The 19,457-nt window shown below is 48.7% G+C and overlaps 1 protein-coding gene across 6 annotated transcripts in view; it reads right to left on the bottom strand.

Moving 5' to 3' along the window:
- Nucleotides 1-7,481: 7,481 nt before the first annotated feature.
- SLC8A3 (solute carrier family 8 member A3) overlaps nt 7,482-19,457 on the bottom strand; it is a 93,402-nt gene continuing 81,426 nt past the window's right edge. For 3 of the 6 annotated variants that reach the window (XM_008639511.2, XM_008639518.2, XM_008639512.2), the window contains 4 exons: nt 11,116-11,240; nt 10,479-10,578; nt 9,132-9,407; nt 7,482-8,812 (listed from right to left, as the gene is read on the bottom strand). In XM_008639511.2, the coding sequence (XP_008637733.1) occupies nt 8,436-8,812; nt 9,132-9,407; nt 10,479-10,578; nt 11,116-11,240 (878 nt within the window). In that variant the 3' untranslated portion in view covers nt 7,482-8,435. Of the gene's footprint in view, nt 8,813-9,131; nt 9,408-10,478; nt 10,579-11,115; nt 11,241-15,717; nt 19,193-19,457 lie in introns of those variants that run through there. The other 3 variants (XM_017742240.1, XM_008639513.2, XM_017742242.1) reach the window with 2 other exon arrangements.

Raw genomic sequence — 19,457 nt, 5'->3', positions numbered from 1 at the left:
CCAGTACAAAACAGGTCCTTAACTCATTGCTTCATGGTGTGTGAACAAAGGACTCTGGTGAAACTGTTCTTCTGTAGCATCTCAGTGCTGTGCTTCAAGCACTTAAAACTGCAAAAAACTTAAAAACTGCAGTTTGAGTGCCCAGTGTCTCATTTCACAGCACAGCTTTGGCCTTGCATAGCACAAAGTGCCACTGCTATCTCCTTCAGTCATGGTTTTGGCTGGGACCACTGAAGTGATTTCTGTTCCTGCTGGCTTCACCATGTCAGAAAAGAGCTTACACAGCATCTGACTGGAGAGAGAGCTATTTCTGAAGTAACTTGGATGTTCCCACTCTGAGCTGGCAGGTTGTCTCAGAGAAAGTTGTGTGAAGGTGGCTGAGGCTGGATTTGTTCAGCTGCAGCTTGCCCCATGAATGTTGGAGCCATCAGCATTCCAGTATCTCTTCCAGTATCATTGGTGAATACATTCTTCTCCCCAGACTTGGGATGACTGGACAAGTATCCCCTTTATCTCAAGTTCCTGTCACAGTCCAAATTCCAGTTACCAGGCGTATTTGGGGAAGGGTGGGTTTCCATGGTTGCAGATGGACAACAAGGTTTCTTTGCAGTCTGCTACAGTGGGTAGAAGTCCTCTGATAATTTTAGCAATGTTTAAGCCATTAACTTGAAACAATTTTAACAGCTCCAGAGATGCAAAAATTTGCTTTTATGTTGGGCTGCAGGTGAACAAATCCAGCCTCAGCCACCTTCACACAGCTTTCTCTGAGACAACCTGCCAGCTCAGAGTGAGAACATCCAAGTCACTTCAGAAATAGCTCTCTCTCCTCAGCCAGATGCTGTCTCAGCTTTTATCTGTGATAGGGGAAGAGGCAAACCCTGTGAGGTGGGTACTGTCTCTTTGTCCTTACTCAAGTGAACTCAGCTGTGGTAACTCCCCTGCTGGGGAACTACCATTCATACATAGCCTGAAGGTTTTCATCTCTGCTGATGGGCCATAATGGACTCAAGTGCAATAATGTTTGTGCAGCTATATCATCTTAGAAGGTGTCAAAGACTCCCAAAGTGATCCACAGCACCACATCATCCAGTTTAAACTCCCTGCCCCAGGGAAGGTACCTGGGTGTTCCTACCTGAACCATATAAACCCAACAGGTGTTTTGGGGATTGCTCCCCACCACTTCTTCGGGAGTTCCCCCACCACCCGATGGATCCAGTCTGTAGCCATCACTTTGACCAAGAGACATCAAAATTGCAACAACCAAGTCTCATTGTGAGGCCTACAGGTGAGACCTTTTTACTCTTATCCTTTCCTTCTCTTTCTTACGCATTTTCTTAAGCGGTATTTTTATGCTTTTATATTGCCATATCACTATATGTAGTAACCAAAATGGCTATGTAGCTGTTTTACAGTGCAACCAAATGGTTCTACAATAAACCCTACGTGTGTATATTTACAAACAGCACTCATTCAGTGTCATTTCACTCTAATTCACCCCACAAGACCTATTAGTAGGAACCTGGGCTACCCTTGCCTTCTGCAGTGGGTTCTAACACAAGCGTTCAGATGTCTGCTGCAAGCTTTTTCTCCTCAAAATGCACTTGGGTACCAGACCTTTGTAAAGTGAGTTAATCTAAAGTACTTAGACTCCAAAAACCCAAAAAATCAAATGTAAATGAATTCAGAGTAGGCAAGATCTGTGAAAAGATGTCCTAAATGATAAAAGAGACCTGGGGGCTGATAAAAGGAGTCAAAGCCCAAATAAGAAACTATCCTGCTGCAATAGAAATGAAGGGAGTGTAAGCAGAGATCAATAAAGTGGATCAAGAGCTCTTCAACAGCCTGAAGCATAAGAGGAAAAAATACGAAATGTGGGATGGGTGTTGGAGCATTGCAGACTGCACATGAAGTGCCAAGGGACTTAAAGAGAACATGGCAACATCACCTAACTAGTGATGAAGAAAAACCTAGAGAATTACAGACCTGATATCTCTCTCTGAAAACTTAAAGGAGCAAATTACTGACTAGTTATTCTCTAATCCTACAAAGATGTATAAGTTTGTAAATAAATGGCAGGAATGGGTTTGTTGAGGTTTCACTGAGGACAAATCTTTTCAAACTAATTTGATTCCATTCTTTGACAGGATAACTCGCCTCGTGGCTAGGGGGGAACAGCACTAGATGTGATATGTCTTGACTTTGGAGAGGCTTCTGGCACTGTCCCAGAAGACATTCTCCTAAGCAAGCCGAGGAACTGCAGCCTATTAAGATTCACAATACGTTGAGTTCAGTGTCAGAGTCAGAGAGCTTTCTGGGGAAATCCTCCCAGTGATGGTCCAGAGTCCCAATCTAGTCAGTATTTTCAGGAGTAACTTTTGGAAATTGCTTTGCTATAAATTTTCCTGGTGATATCCAAAGTGGGGTGGAGTATTGGGAGGCCTGGGGGAGGTGTCTGTCAGCACCTGTGGAGGGTAGGATGTAAATGGTTGGTAAGTTGAATCCCTGTCAACAAGATGAGTTTCAGCAGAGGCATGGGATGACCTGCCATGAGGCAGCTGTGAGAATGTGGAAACACAAAGTGAGACCCTCTGGGCAGCAGTCCTGTAGAAATGGCTTCTCAGAGGCTGGAAAAAGAGAAAGTGGAGAACCTGGAGGACTGTGCCCCATACAAAATCCTCTTACTATAAGGATAACAATGACCTGTTTTCTTTGCCCTTGTCAATAAAACAAGAAGAAAAAATTAGCGATGCCAACAGAAACCCCACAATTGGCTTTGCTTTCGTTTCTGCCCAAGATGCTCCAGAAGAAGAGGAGGCAATCAAATCTCTTCTGGTAGCTTTAAGAGCTTATTTGGACACCCCTTGTGTTAATAGAGACACAAAAGTGCTCTGTACAATATGTCTTAGTGCCAAGGATGTGCCATGGGGACTTTCTGAGGACACCTTTGAAGCTTTTGTGTTGAGATGTTATTCCCTCTACAGCTTTTTCATACACCCAGCTTGTACTCATAATTCCTATGGAATGGAACCAGTGTTTCTGTAATGGAAGCTTATTTTCTTCTACAGCAGAGGCATCCTCCTGGGAAGGTAACTTCACAACTTACACCCTAAAATAAAGTCTTTGAAGGGGTTTTTTTCTTTAATTACCCAAATTTCATACATGTTTCAAAGTACTTCCTAGGCCTGTGGAGTTTTTTATTGCATTCTTGAAACTGGGCCAATTTCTGAGTGCATGCCAGCAATGACTAGTAGGTGGGTCACAATAATTCTTTGAGCCACAGCTCCCACTCAGCTTGCCATGTACATGGCAATAGCAATGGTACAGCCTGGGACATGGGCGATTGCTTACATTTAAGTGCAGTGGGAGCATCTGCTGAGCTCATCCACCTCACATCATGCCTTTAGACTCCATGTCTAAGCTCAAACTACACCCTATGGCACATGTGGCTAAGTGCAATGTGGAAAAGGCACCAGGGGTATCTGCTGTTGGCAGTGGGGCAAAAGTATAAGCAAACCCCACCAGCCACCTGTAGGAATGCCCTGGGCCTGGTCTGCCCTTACCACCTATCTCTGGGCAAAGCACAGACCTCCTGGGTGAAGGGAAGGCAGAGAGGAGGGGTAAATCTACTCATGGTGTTAATAATCTATGAATTTAAATGCCTCATTTAAATAGCAGGAAGCACTTAATCCCCTCCTGCTGCAGAGGCAGGTTGGGAGCACTGTGTGTGTGCTCTGCTGGGCGCTAAGCGGCACTGGCACACACAGCTCTGTCATTAGCAAGCTGGCTGCTGCTGGCACATGCACACGGATGACAACGTCTTTTAAAACATTTTTTTTCTTCTAATACTCCAAAGGTTATTCTTGGTGACAAGTGCTTTCCAGCTTGTGGCCGGGGCTGAGCAACTGCTGCTCCCATTTGTACAGGCTGGCTCCTCCTCCACTGAGGCCATATTCAAGCACAACCAGATCTCTCAGATGCCTTTCTGTTACCATCTAGATCTATACCTATGTCCTGCTGTGCTGTCAAGAGGTGGATGAGGTGAACTGTAGGTGAACAAAGGTCTTGTTGCCTCTTGTTTATCTCACCAGTGTCCAGGTACAATACCAGGTGTCCTCCAAAATGTTTTCCCAAATCAAAGGGCTATGCTGGTGGAGATGTGCAGGTAGGCATCATCCCACTACAGCAGCTGAATCCTGAAGAGTCACATGCAGCTGATGGGGGCTTCTCCTCACACATGGTGCTGTGAAGAGGCATCCCGTTGGTACTTAGGGATGGAGAGTAGTGGAGGGGTGCTTCTATGCCAGGGACAAATGACTTACAAACCAGTCCAGCAGCCCCAGACATGGAATCAGAGGAAATAGGCATCACAGAATATTTTTGTGGTTTGTCTGAGCTTGTTCAGAAGAGCCCTGATCACACCAACACCACAGTAACTGCCAGAAAGGTGATAAAATCCAATCCACGTGCTGCAACTGCCTCCTTCCTAACTTAAAACCTTTGCTCAAACACTTCCATTTCTCACTGCACTGTACCACAACAGATTGCTGATGCTTGCACACTTCTCTGACTCATCCCAGTCTTCTCTGGCTTGGCCCCTTTGGTCCCCTGGTCCCATCACTGGAGTCAAAGGCAATGAGCCAGAGGCAGAGCTGGAACTTCTGTGTTTCCCCTCAGGTCAGAAGTAGGTGTGGGCAGGAGCCATCCAGCAGGGCAGGAGGTGGGAAGTGACCCCACAGGCCTGTGGAAGGAGGTGGGAGTGTGCAGGACTCAGTAGGGCAGTGATCTCTTTGTGGCTTTGCCAAGCTCTGGCTGCCCAAGGAAGCAATGTCCGGGGCTGCCTTTCCTACTGCACGAGTGCCCAACCGGGAATCCTTCCACCCGCAGCTGGGCATTTGGCATTGCACTGTGAGGTGCCCAACCCCCTGTCTCCCCTGGAACCCTGTAAGTGGGTCCCATGCCGTCAGGCAAAGATGGGAGTCTGCAGTTATGGGCTGCACCAGCTGCCCCTATGCTGCAGAGGGCAGGTAAGAACAGTTCTAGCTAAAGGGCCACTGTAAAGGGCACTTCTATGGTCAGGTGTCCAAATACAAGTGGAAAAAATCAAGTCAGTGATGATGCTGGGTGAAGAGGCAGCATGGTACTGACCAAAACTGGGACACAGTTCCTGGAGAGATTTTGGGGGACAGGTGAGTGTCTCCTCTTTGCAAAACTTCTCTTTACCCAAAGGCTGATTTTTGACCAGCACCCATGCAGTGCAGCATCACCAGGCCAGCAAAACCTGTGGGGTGCTGTGGGTGCCCTCTGTGGCAACAGTGATGGGAAGGCAGCCAGAGGTACCACTAGCCCCACACCATGCACGGCCCTTAGAGGATGTCCCTGTACTGTGGTAGGCCTCTGGAACAAAGCAGCTCCTTTGATTGCCTTGGCTTTTCCCTCCTGATGTCAGGATGTGTTATTTACTCTCAACCACAGCAGGGAGGCAGAAAGGGAAGATGTGCAAAGCCCAAAGCACGAGGGCTGCTGGAAGGGGCCAGCTGCTGTTATTGCAGGCTGCTGTGGGAAGCTGATGGGAGAAACAAAGGGGAAAGATCAGCAGCAACAAAAACAGCAGTGAAACATCCTCTCTGCCAACTAGGCAGGATCAAGTGCTCCAGGGTCCTCCCAGTAGTACCCAACTGGAGGGCTGGGGTCGAGAGGTGGGGGGGCAAACCAGCCAGAGCCATTGCAACCAAGTCCAGGCAGCTGCCCCAGAGAAAACAGAAGCAAGCAGATAGCTAGACCCAAAATGAAACATAACAGCTTCAGAAAAAAAAAAAAATCCCCAAAGGCACCAAACCTGTTGAGTTTTCTTTTAGCTTGCGTGTTTTTTAATGGAGTAAAAAAGGAAAATAGAAGGAACATGCTGTAGATGTCAGCCTGGTGCAGATCACCCTTCTGCATGGAGGGCACCAGGGGCCCCATACAGTTCCCTCATGGCAGCCAGTCCTACCACCCCTCCTCTTCCCTGCAGTCAGCTGGAGAAGGAAGTGGATGAAAAGCACACGGTGGATACAGCACAAGCACAGAAGAAGAGCACAGCAGCGCCGCAGGCCGGCCTTTAGCCAGGGATGGCTATGCTGGCACGGGTAAAATAAAAGTACAGCAGATTCTCTATGTCCCAATTAAAAGGTGCAACAGTAACAATCTCCCCTTGAGAGCTGCACTTTAAACCCACACGAAAAACATTTGGGGACTCTTGTAATTTTTCTTTTACTGTCCCATGTGAACTCTGGGGCTGATGGGCAGCGTGGCAGTGGCAGCAGCTGCTCTTGGTGGCTGCTGGCACTACTGCAGTCAGAAGGATCAGCAAGCTCAACGAGAGCCTGGCCTCAGGGTCTCTTGCCCATCTTTTTCAGACCCTTCCCAAAAGGCATGGCAAAGGGAGGTAAGGAGGCAGATGTCAGGTGCTTGTTAGCTTCAAACCCAGTGGCTTTCACTCATTGTGGGCTCCCACCAACAAAGCTCTGGCTGCTCATCTGAGGAGGATCCCTCTTCTCTGCCTCATGCATACACATTTATATAGAGATATCTGGTAAACATTCTGTATGAAAATAAATAGTTCATCTGTGTGGTAAGAACCATCGTTGCCTCCATCTAGTCACCTGCTATGTTACATCTCTTTTTGTCCATGACAATCTTGTTCCCACTGCTGTTTCCCTAACCCATGGGCACCTCCTCCCTGCCTCCTGGGGCAGCCAAAAGCACGACAGCAGGCAGAACTGTATCTTTTGGCAGCCCTTCTCTTTACTTGCTGCCTCCCAAATTTCGGCTTATTTTAGGGAACCTGATGAAAATGGTTCCCTTTTACAGCACCTGTTTCTTGACAGAAGAAATGATCTTCATCTCAAAAACACTTTACAAAGAGTAGGATTTTAATGTTCTCTTCCAGGGCCCTCAATTAAGAAATATGTGTCTAGATAGCACTGTTTATATAGATATAGGTATAGTTTTTATTTATTTTATTACCAACCCAACATTTCAATTTGCAGCTGTTGATGTAACTCATGACATACTCTCATGGTGGTGGTGGCTTTTCTTCTTTATCCTTAAAAAGAAATGCATTTCAAATTAAAATTATGCTTTTTTTGTTTGTCTGGTGTTCCTAAAAGGTACTTGAGATGATGCAGGAGTCTTGATGTGGGTGGCAGTTTTTAAGCCTGTACCTGTCAATGGCCTGGAGACCACCTGCAAGGTGCGGGTGCTGGGAAAACTGGGGTAGCAACTGAATGGAAGGGCAGCCACACCACAGCTCTGGGTGGGATGGTGCTGGGAACATATGGGAACGCTATCCAGGTTTTCCTGAATTCATTTCGGAAGCCCAGCCACACCACAGCTCTGGGTGGGATGGTGCTGGGAACATATGGGAACGCTATCCAGGTTTTCCTGAATTCATTTCCACCTCTTAGCAGGAGGACCATGCAGCAAACCTGCCACCACCACCATCCCAAGGAACCAGCGCTGCTCCCCCCAGAGCAGGCTGTTTTATTTCTTTAACAGTTGTAAATTAACATCATTTTCTGTCCCTGCAGTACCACAAGCTCAAAGTTAATTATACAAAGAGAAATGCCATAGTCAAAATATACATGACACGTATTGTATTAAGAGGGTTGGGGGTTTTTTTTCCTTCTTTTTTTTCTTAGCCCAGGCAGGTGATTGAGATGCTACATGCTCCAGCCTTTGTCACTAAATGTGTGTGACTGTGTGTCTGTGTTTGTATTAAAAATATATCAGTCTTGTGATGTTCTTAAAAAAGAAAGAAATGGAAGGCGGCAGGGGAGGGAATGGGTCATAGTGAAAAAGTTTTTCGACTGTGTGTCTTCAGAAATACACGTTCAATTCCAGCACTGACGGCAGCTTGAAGCTTTGAGTTTAAATTTGTAACATTTTTCGGATTAAGTAGTTAAAAAAAATCAATCAGCGTGCTCCCCCAGAACCAAAAAGCAACAAGCAAACAGAAAAAAAAAACACAAAAAAACCACAAATTCCTGAACCAGACTTCTGTAATTCTCAACCAGTAAAAATAAGGAAACATCTCCTTACAGTGGAGGGGTGCTCAGCAGGATTTTTGAAAGGGGACGACCCCTGTGGGAGAGGTGGCCTTTGGAGATGGTTGAAACTTCATAATTTCATTGAATAGGGTCAGTGTCTGGGTTTATTGTGTTTTATTTCAACACTTGCCATTGTTGCTTTCTTTTGTACCATTTTTGGATGGATTTTGTCTCTTTTTTTCCCTCTCTGATGGTTTTGCTCTTCTTGGCACGCAGCTGTCCGACCGTCTGGGCATCCCCCCCCCCCCCCCAGCCACCTCCTCCAGTGAAACCACGCTTCCAGGACTGGTGTCCGGTGAGGTAACGGAGGAGGGGGTCCCTCCCCCGGCAGCACCGTCCCTCCACCGCCTAAAACCCCTTGATGTAGCAATAGGCCTCCAGGGTGGCGAAGAGGATGTAGAGCAGCCAGAGGCTGACGAAGAGCAATGTTGTGGCCACTTTGCACCCCCGGGGGCCGCCCAGCTCCCCCCCAAGGTGGGGTCGCCGGCGGTAGAGGAGGACGCTGATGCAGATGAAGGCGAAGATGGTGAAGAGGGTGACAGAGAACGCCAGGGTGCCTGCTGACACCTGGAACTCCTGCCCCTGCGACGCCCAGTAGATCGCTGCCACTGACCACGCCAGCCCGATGCCCAGGAAGACGTTGACAGCATTGCTGCCTGTGACATTGGTGATGGAGGCGTCAGCGTACATGTCCTGGATGGCTGCGGCTTTGCTGGCGAAGGTGTCTGGGGTTGAGGGAGAAGGGAAGGAAAAATCACTGGGGGTCCAACAGGAGAAACAGACAACACTTCATGTCTGGGGAACAAGGGAGGCTCAGGTGTGGCACCGACCAGGTTAGGACGCAGACCAAGAGGTGCACAATCCCCTCCTAGGTTCAGAGATCCCATGTTGCAACAAAGCGTGGTGCAGACCTTGCCTGGGGACAGGGCTTTGAGGATACCCTTCCCAGCTTGAACCCCATCCCATGACAGCTTCTCCCCCGAAACCAGGAGTATCTCCAAAGGACTCATCTCCCACCCCATCCCCTCCCTGTGGCCGACCTACCTGGTACAGAAGTGCCGAAGGCGACGAAGATGACGGCAGTCACCGAGTCCTTGAGGCCAATGGTGCAGCCGAAGTGGGAGGCGAGGTCACCGATGACGGCTGTGAGCATGCCGATGATGAGGATGGAGACGACGAAGCAGGCCCAGCCATTGCAGTACTCAGTGGGGGGCACGCAGGCAAACAGCACCTTCCAGAAGACGGTCAGGAAGTGCATCACATAGTCAAAGCAGGACGGCAGGCGCTCCTCGCCGGACTCATCCTCATCCTCATCACCTGCTGCAAACAACATGGAAGGAGAGATCCAGCATTCATTCCATTGGGACAGCTCGTGCTTGTCTCCTCCACCCCAGGGCTCCAGGGATTCTGCTCTCCTGGGACAAGGTGGTATGGCACTGGCCATAACAGTAAATTCAAGCCACAGCAGGTCCTTCAATGATGGGTGAGGCTTGGCAAAAAGAATGCCTTCCAGCCACCCCAGACCCCGCAGGGATGGGGAGTGATGGAGTGGGGTGTTGTACCCACAGAGGGCCAGCCCTGTGCCCATCCACAGGCAGTCACATAGGAGGTAGTCATCCTGTGGAGATCACTGTTGAGTGGCATGAAGAAATTACACAGGCAAGTGATGTTCTGGGCCAAAACTAGCAGAAAGTAATAGAATTGGGAAACTGGAGAGATCTCTTGATCTTCCTGCTCCAGAGCATGGGCTGGACCATCCACTGCCTCCTCTATAGCTGGGTGGAAAACACCCCTTTGGGGCAGATGCCAAACCATCGAGGAAAGGTTCAGAAAGATGTCCAAGTGCAATTAATGGCACAGATGTGCCTAAAATACCTTCCCCACAGCTGTCTGGCTCTGAAAGCAGTGAGCTCTCTCAGGCAACAGCTGGCAGGTCTCTGGGCCTTTTCCTTTACCAGCTGCTGCCTCATGAGGCAACATCTCCAGTCTGCATGTGATAACCCTCCCTACTCCCAGGAACTCTACTGGCTATGACAGGACAGAACAGGACATCTTCCAGTAGGAGCTGCCTGCACTGGCCAGGATCCCAGCCAGGATGGGATTTTGCTGCCTGTACACTACTCATCACATCACCAAAGCAGCAGGAGCACTGCCAGCTGATGCAGTCTTTGAACACTGGCCTTCAGGAGGGCTCTGCACCAGAAGATGGATCTCCCAGGCTCCTCACTAATGCACCTGAAAAAGCCCACTATATTTGGAGCAGAGGAGCTCTTCGGACTGGCTTTGATAATGGGTGACCACAGCCAAGCATCACTGACCAGGGAGATGCTGTCATTCCAGGCTGCATGAACCCTGTGGATGTTCATGTGGATTTTCTGATGTTCCCCTCACCTGCGCTCACAGTAATGGCCTCCATGAACTGGTCCCTCCAGGAATGTGTCCCTACAACCAAAGCCAGGTTTGTCTTCTTAATCAGCTTGTCCACGGTGCTCTGTGGTGGGAATAAAGATGCACAGCAATTAAACCAGCTGCTAGTGGGCAAGGATGATCTTGCAGTGCACTGTGGTCTCACAGACCCTTTTGAAACTGTGGAAGTGTCACAAGCACTCTCCTACCAGCTAGATATGTCCATGACTGGAGTTGAGCCCACCTCCTCCCTGGACTGGCTGACCCAAACCTCACCAGAGCCAGCTTGTTTGCCACACCTCAATCCTGATAAGGTTTCTTCTTCCCTCAACCCTGCCTCACCAGAGCCAGCTTTGCTCCTGCCTTCTCTTGCCCACAGGCTTCTTCTGCTTCCAGCAGGACCTTCTTGCCTTTCTCCCTCCACCCCCGCCAACCAACTAGCAGCTGCTACTTTTGACATTTCCTGTAGACTTCACCGACCCTTTACTCCATTACATACTTCTTTTCCTCTTTCAACAGCCCTTTCCCTGCACATCCTGCCCCATCAGTCCTGCTCTCTGAGGCTGCTTGACAGTGCCACAGGGCTTTCCCCTCCTGGAAGACCCCTAGGACACCTACTGACCTTGAACTCATAGGACTCCTCAATGATGACTTCCAGTTTGGGGTGTTCGCCGAGTATTGGTTTGCCCATCTCTGCAATTCTCTTGGCTTCCTCCTCTTCAACTGTCATCTTCCTCTCAGCCACCTCTGTGAAAGCAAGGCCAACACCAAGCTGTGGGCAGCAGCCTGCACCTCCAGGGCACCATGGGGGCTTGTCTGCAGGGCCTGAACAGGGGCTTCTGCAGTGCCCTCACAGCTTGCTGAGCTCATGCAGCACTTTGGGGGACAGTGGTGGGGGGCAGGGGTGGGGTGACCACAGAAACAAAGGACCAAGATTTCTGAATACCAGTCACCAAGAACATAGGCAATGTGTTTTTAATTTATTAAAAAAAACCAAAACCCTTGAATGTTTCTTCAGTCTGCGTTGGTGCTCTCGGTTGACACACACCCTCCCATCACCCCTGCAGCAGCCACAGCTTTGGTGAGACCAAGGTACCAAATCATTCTGTCATTTGGCAGAAGTGCCCTTTAAGATGCTTCTAAAACCCTGACATGCTCCCTGATTTGAATAACAAGAGACAGAACCCTTTTTTCCCCCTTTGAGTAGAAAATCATGGTTGGCACCTTGCACACTGAGTGCAGTGCTTGTTCTGACACTCAAGACACAGATAGTCACAACCACATGTAAACCACATGTGAACTGGAAAAATTAACAAGAAGAAGTAATGAAACAAGTAGTTTTATCCTTTCATAATGCTGTGAGGGTGCTGAGGCACTGGAACAGGTTTTCCAGAGAAGATATGAATGCCCCAACCCTGGAAGCTCAAGGCCAGGTTGGATGTGGTGTTGAGCAACCTCAGGAAAGGTGTCCCATGGGAGGGGGGTTGAAACCAGATGATCTTTAAGGTTCCTTCCAACACATTCCATTCTGTAATTCTATATTTAGTTTCTGCTGAAGGAAACCAAACCAGGACCCCGGGTCAGCAGCATGCTGAGATGACCCTGTGTCAGGCTCAATCTTGCTGGTGACCCAGCTAACCCGGCAAAGTGCCTCAAGAGGGTCCTGGTTGCCCACATGGGAAGGAGCATCCCAACCAGCTGGAAGGGTGCCCTGGCAGTGTCCCTAGGCCTGACCCAGATCTCCTCTTCCACCCACATGCCCAAGTGTAGGCACACGCTGATGTGCTCTCTGTAATAAAACTTGGACATCTCAAGAAAGGGGCTGGGTTTCCCCTGGCTTTCCTGTGCATGACCAGTCAGGGTGTACAGCTGCAGTATGGGGTCCAGCTGAGCCTGGGAGTGGGAGCTGGAGCTCTTAAGAATCTGGAAGGTTCTTAACAACCTGGGAGGGCATATCACAAAGGCAGAGCATCTTGTTCTGGCTAAGCAGTGGGTCAGATGCTACCTGAGATTTCCTGCAGAGGTTACAAATGCCCAGGTAATGCCTCAGATGTGATTAATTCCATGTGGACTCCAGCAGATCTCATACTTCACACCAAAAATCACATGGAAATGATGCAGTCCCAGCGAAATCTATTTATAAACTTTGACTTCTCTCTTCAACTGCCTGGCTAGATTGACTGCAAAGACTGTAAACCTTGCAAGACCTGCAGATTTTATAAAACATACAATTACTCATGTGGCAGGTGACATTATTATAACCCATCACAGAAACAGGAAAGTTCCATCCATCACTTGAAATCAATGATGTACATCAAAACCATCACTGCCTAGCTCCAAGACACCATAGTCTGGATTTAGGAATCCCCGTAAATTTAGAAAAAATTTACAGAGACAGAGCAGCACAGCACCTGGAGAAGAAGGGCAATGCAGGATGCTGGGGGGGCAGGGGGCACATTTTTTCACTAGAAGGGTAGTTAAGCATTGGAATGGGCTGCCAGAAAGGTGGTGGAGTCACCATCCCTGGAAGAGATCAAGAAACAACTGGACGTGGCACTTAGTGCTATGGTTTTGACATGGTGGTGTTTGGTCAAAGGTTGGACTCAATGATCTTGGAAGTCTTTTCCAACCTTTATGATTCTATGAGTGGTTGATTCTATGAAAATGTTCTGCTTTACACTACACTTGGACTCATGAACTGATGATTATCAAGATTATCAAGATCCAACGTACTTATATTCACTGGACAAGGAGTCAGATATAATGTACATCCTTTTCTAAGACAGAACGAGAAAGTCCAGTCTCTTCCTCTACCTGGGAGTGTGTGAAGATGACAAGCTGTGCCCATTGAAAATGCTGGTGCTCACACATCAGTTGACATGGCACATATGTATGTGACTTTGCTTCTGTCTGAGCTCTCCATAACCTGAAGGTCAGGGGCAAAGGCACCCTCAGCTTCACAAAGCCCAGCTTGGCAGATGAGCTGAGCGCATGCTGGCATGTGCTGACAATACAGAGCTGAGCAAAAGCACTATGGCCATCCCAGCAGGGTTGCAAAGCCCAGGCTTGGTGACAGTCTGACTCGCTACAGCCTTCCCTGGAATAACTGCATCTGAAAAGCTGCAGTCACAGTTGCGAGCGCAGTCCCTTAGGCTCCCACTCCCTGGCTGCAGTTGCAGAGTGGAGAAAGCAAATGTCTGGAATCTGAGGAGATGCTCTGGAAAAAGGGAGGATCAGGCAGAATTTCCTCAGCTTAACAACTCCAGCAGAAATGATACAATGAAACCTCAGTCCCCAATCTAACTGATTTGACAAAAGCCTTTGGCATGGTAAGAGAACACAGAGCCTCACGCAAATGTTATGCCTCTAGGCGAGGCTGAACTGCAGGCAGGTCTGTAGGCACATGCAGTGCAGCAAGCTTTCTTATCTCCAGAGGAAGTGGTATCCAACAGAGCTTTATCCCAGAACCTGGCATCTTTCTTACGCTAGTTTATGTACTTGCACCAGGCAGGACAGTGCAAGATCTGAAGCCCTCCCTGTGGAGGAAGATCTCCTGCGTCTCTTCTCTGGTGTGCCAGGTCCAGGGCTGTTGGGCAGGCTGCATGCCTGTGTCTTCAGGACCTTGCACCTTCTAGCAGATGGCTTTGTTGTCTCCACAAGCTACCTTTGGATCACCTGCTGATTCAACGAGCAAGGCAATCACTTGCCAGGCAGCTCTTAGAGTAAATCAAGCAACACAACCATGTCCAAGAGTTGTTTGTCAGCCTAGGGGCTGGATGCTAGCATGAGCATGGGACCAGACACCCCACAAAGTGAAGGTGGTGGGAGTCCTGCTATTCCAGAAGGCACCTTGCCAGCCGACTAAGTGCCACCAGAGGCACCTTCAAGCCCTAGGTAGGCCACTTGGAGTGAAGAGACAAGCTGACTGGCAATGGAGACCTTCAGCCTACTGACAGCACATCCACGGAGACATGAATAATGGAGGCCCTGATGTCACCATGCAGCTCCTCTGCCATGTGTATGAGGAACTGGGGTGCAGAGGCAAGAATATAGGCACCCAAGAAGTCATGTCAAGAGCATCCCATGGGGACAGATGATTGAACATGACTGCCAAGCTAAGTCTTTCCATGTCAGCTGCAAGCAAACCACAGGAGAACAGGCACAGGGAGCACGTCCTAATGGGTACCTCATAGAAATATTAATAGTGGAAGCTTTTGGATAAGGAAGAAAGGAGGTAATTCCTTAATGTCTCATTAAAATGCAGTCACATTTGTGAATGTGCAACAGGAAAGCAAAGCACAAAAACATAACAAATTTCAAAGGTGCACCTGAAAATATTTAAGCTGCCATTGTATTTACACTGAGGCTCCATGCTAATGTAGGAGACAAACACAGATCAGGACTCCCATGTCAGGTATGTGCTGGATCTTGCTCAATGCACTTGTGCAAGTGACCCATAGGTGCCAAATACCAGGCTGCTGACTGTCCTCTGAAATTAAGGCAGTGGCAGGACGGACAAATTTAGGAGCACAGCTGACATTTTTTTGCCCCAAACTATACTTGCCATACAGTTAAGGGGGGAGCTAAGCACCTTCAAAGAGTGATATGAAGCACCTACATGATTTCACCAATTCTGCCCACCTACTGTTTCGGACACATGAGCATCTTGTGGCAGGAATCAGTGCCAACCTCTGCAAAACACCACATCCCATCCTCAACCTGTTCCAGGCCTGTTGGGTCTGCCTGTTTCAAAGGGATGCTGAGGGCTGAGTTGACCCTGTGTGTACTGACCCAACAGCTGAAAAGGAATAAACTCTTACACCAACCCAGTGGCCGAGAACAATCCCAATGTTCCTGCTTTTCAGGGAAGTGCTTCAGCCAGCACAGGGTACATCATCCTGCCTGTGGAGCCACAGGAGGTTGCCCCTGCAGCAAGTGTGGAACATGCGCCCATGCAGTCTGGTATAGGGCTGGGGTCTTGGAGGGCTCCTCCAGGAAGCAGAGACAGGACATCTGTGAGGTGTGTCACACATCACCCCAGTGTGGTAGCCTGCAAAGAAGACTACCAAGGGCTAAGACAAATAAACCAGTGAGGATGGGGGGTGTGTGTGTTGGGAGACAGATATTTAATTTGCAAGGTCAAGTCTGTCAAGGTGAATGCTGCCAAGCTGCAGCTTAATTATTAGCTAGCCTGATTTCTGTTTGTATCTGCATCAGTACCTACTTTTCAATGCGGATTGCACCCTGGACTCCCTGCTGTCAACTCCAAATAAGCCTGATAAGGTCTGGCTGGAATGAGGATGAAGTCCGCTTTTGCTTGGGCTGTACCAACGGCCACAGCTGATACCCACTAGGAAAGGAACAAGGAGAGGTTTTTAGATAAACCACTCCATGCTCTCATTCTGCTTTGTTCAAAGCTATGACAGACAAGGAGGCTCAGCAGCTCCTGGTTATGGTCCTGCCACTGCTGTGCTCTGCAGCCCTGGGCATGTCCCTGCCATGCTCACTGCTCAGCTTTCACCCCATGTCTGTCTCTGTCTCTCTCAACTTATGCCTGCAGGGCCATCCCAGGACTTGAGCTGCAGTGATCTGCAAAGCGCTTTCAGACCAGCACATGAGAGGCCATTTCTTGGGCTCGAAATACTGTAAGCATATCCCCTCCTCCTTATATTTCTTACAGGGAAAGGGGAGCACTGAACTGGGCTCCCACATCATGCATTGCTTGCCCGCTCAACCACCTTCAGACTGGGGGGAATCAAATGGGAACTAGACATTGCCTGTGGCTTCCTGGACACATTATAAATCAAAGTTAGATAAAGACCATTTCTATGGTGTAATCTGGCCCCTGCATCTTTTGAGCTGAAACAGGGCAATGGGAAGGCCCTGTAACACCATCAAAGAGGTAGATACTCATCACCTAGGCAATGCTGCAAGACTACCAAACAACCACAGACCAGTTTGTATTCCCTGACACTTGCTGAATAAATTGGATTAAAACCAGCAATGTATTCAGGAAAGATTGCTGTGAAGGCCATTTCACACTCCTCGAGTTAATCTTGTCTCCATCCATTTCTGGAGTGGTCATATATCTGCATGAAGGTCACCCCTTTTGGGGACTGTGCTGCTAGGAAGAAATTAAAACAACAATTAAAATGGGATCTTGTTTTTTTTGTTGGGGCTTAATATGATATAATCCTGGTTAAACAAAGTAAATAGCGAGCATGAATGAGTTCCTCTCTCCAGAGCACTGTCAAGCTGTCAGTCACAAGTGGGGAAGACTTCTGGCTGAAAGACACTCTGGCTTTGGAGATTAGCATATGGATATGCCCTTTATGGAAGCACATGCACACATACAAGCACTGGCAGCCTGGGCTGCTTTCTAAAATGTAAGGAATCTGCTTACTTAGCCCTGAAAGCTATTTTTGAGACATGATACATCCTGTATACATGCCCCAGTGTTCCTTAATGCTAACTGGGAAATGCTGCACATTCATGAGAGGGAGGCTAAGGCACAGAGCTGGGAACTGAGCATTATTCCCCTCCTGGCTCTGCCTTGAGATTGCTGCTGACATAACCACCCCCGACTGGCCAGACAATTGGCATCTCTGTTCCCCAGTCTTTGCCAGTGCAAAGTGGACATGGGAGTTTTAATGCATAAATAAAGAAACATATTTAGAAATATTTTCTTTGAACTGGATGAATATATAGACATTATGATACAGAAGTATCTACCATTTAGATAATTCCACATCCCTTCAAAGATTTAGATCACTTGAGCCCAAGAACTTTCAAGCAAAGGCTGTGCTCAGGCTTTCAGTGACTTTTGCAAAGGCTGGAAAGACCTGCAGAACAGATCTTCCACTGCTGGCAAAGGCAGGGACAACTGGAACACCTATGCACTTTGGTATCAAGTATTTTCCTGTATAAAGAGTATACAGAGAGATCTGTATACTCTTTGACACTGCCAGTGTCAAAACAGAAGGTTAAAAAAACCCCAGACTCTCAGCTACCCCATTCTATTCTGAAGCCTGAACAGTTGGTGCTGGACACATGGCCAAGCTTTGCATGGCCTTGCAAATCTGGCTCAAAGAGCCCATTTGGAAGAAATAAATGCTGAGAAGAACCTGTGCCCTGCCTAATTACTTCACCTTGTGTAAAATTCACAGCACTGTTTTCCTTGGGAGGGCCCTGCAGGGCTGAGGGGCCGAAGTCAGGATCCCTCATTTCACCCCAGGTAAGGACTCCTGGGACAAGAGAGGCATTGCCACTTGGCCTCATCCATCAGGGCACCCACACCTTTTGTGAAGAGAAGGGATCACTCCTGTGAGCGGGGGCTGTGCAGGTGCTGGCCCTGCAGGGGCTGCCAAAGCGTTGCCATGGCTGGGGACAGGGCTGCAGAGGAGAGCCAGGGCAGTCCCAGGGACACATCCCTAGGAATGGGATGCTGCCCAGGAAGAGCTGTGCAAGCTGCTCCAGGAGGCAAGGGACGAAGCGCAGGAGTGACGGATTCCACTGAAACGTTCAATAATGCAGTTTTTAAACAAAGATTCCTGCGCGCCTGTGTAACCTAAATCTAACATGACACGGACTAAACGAGGATGCTGCTTGTCTCCCTGCTGATTAGCTGTGATTGCTGCTGAGTGACACTCCAGCACATGCCTGCTTGCCGGCCTGCTGCTGGATTGAGGCACATGTGGGAGCCAAGCACCGCGAGCCCAACACACGTCACATGCACAGAGGGCACCCTGAGGCAGCTCAGCAAGGGGGGAACCCCAGGGACCCCTCACCAGACAGAAGGCTCTCCCTTATGAACTGAAAAGTAACTTTTCATTGCTGGTGACCAAGTTCTCCAATAACGGCTGCCAAAAGCAATCAGGCTGGATCACAACAGAGGGAGGAAAGTTATGTTATTTTAATAGGAATTATTTGGTTCCCGGGGTTCTGATCAAATTAGGCAGCTACTGAATTAAAGCAATGAAATTACTGGGAAGCAGGCTGTGCTCAACTTATTTTTAGTCCTCCTGGATCCGAAGAGGTAACAAAGGAAACCATCCAAACCATTCTGAGGAGTTTTCCATAAACACCCTAAGCTGGTATTTGGGGAACTGGGGATTTCTGCCTGCCACTAGCAATTTTCTAATTAGTCCAATAGCCAACGGGCTCAGGACATCCCCTGTGCAGCAGATTTGGCATCCTCCAAAAAGGGGCAGGACTGAAGCCTGCATGGCAGATGCGGCTCCTTTGATTTGCAGCACAGCTCAGGCATCATGAATGCTTTGGTTTTCAGCTCTGCTCACAAACCTGTGGGATTTTGAGCTCCTCTCTGCACCCTGCATGCCCACCCTTATCTTCCAAGAAATGCTTCTTAGTGCAAATTCAACAGTAATCACATCTGGAATTGAAGGAATAATGACAATACAGGAGGCGTACATTGCACCACAGTGGGATAAAGACAGACCAGTGTAATGGGGATTTCAGGCAAGGAAGAGGGGCTCAGTATTAATACACATGAAATCCTGACACAGGGAGAGGAGATGAAGAGTGCAGAGCCAGAGCTGAGGGTGAGGAGGGAAATGGTGCTGGTGCTGATCATATTCTGGTAGTACTGCTCTGGCGCTGGGCACACCCTGGGGACCCCCCAGGATGGGAGGTGGAGAGCACATGGGTGAAGGCACTGAGGGGTGACATGTGACCCTCCATGGGAAGGGGACACCTGCACAACCTTGTACCCTTGCCCACCCCAGGCAACACTGTCCCACACTGCAGGGATGCCACCTCCCTCCAGAAATCCCTGTCTTCCCCAGTGCATCAGCACAACCCAAGCACCAGAGTTGCCTAAAGAGAGGCTCGAGTCACAGCTTCAGACCAGGCACAGCTGTATGTGTTGCTTTGCAACTCTGTCTGGATCATTTCCCCCAAACTGCAAGGAAAAATCTGGAATATGGGAAACGCTCTTAGATGTCA

This window comes from Corvus brachyrhynchos, unplaced genomic scaffold (genome assembly GCF_000691975.1).
Source record: "Corvus brachyrhynchos isolate BGI_N302 unplaced genomic scaffold, ASM69197v1 scaffold115, whole genome shotgun sequence".
NCBI classification, from domain to species: domain Eukaryota; kingdom Metazoa; phylum Chordata; class Aves; order Passeriformes; family Corvidae; genus Corvus; species Corvus brachyrhynchos.
The sequence above is the reverse complement of the archived record's forward strand: the minus strand, read 5'-3'. Positions and strand labels throughout refer to the sequence as shown.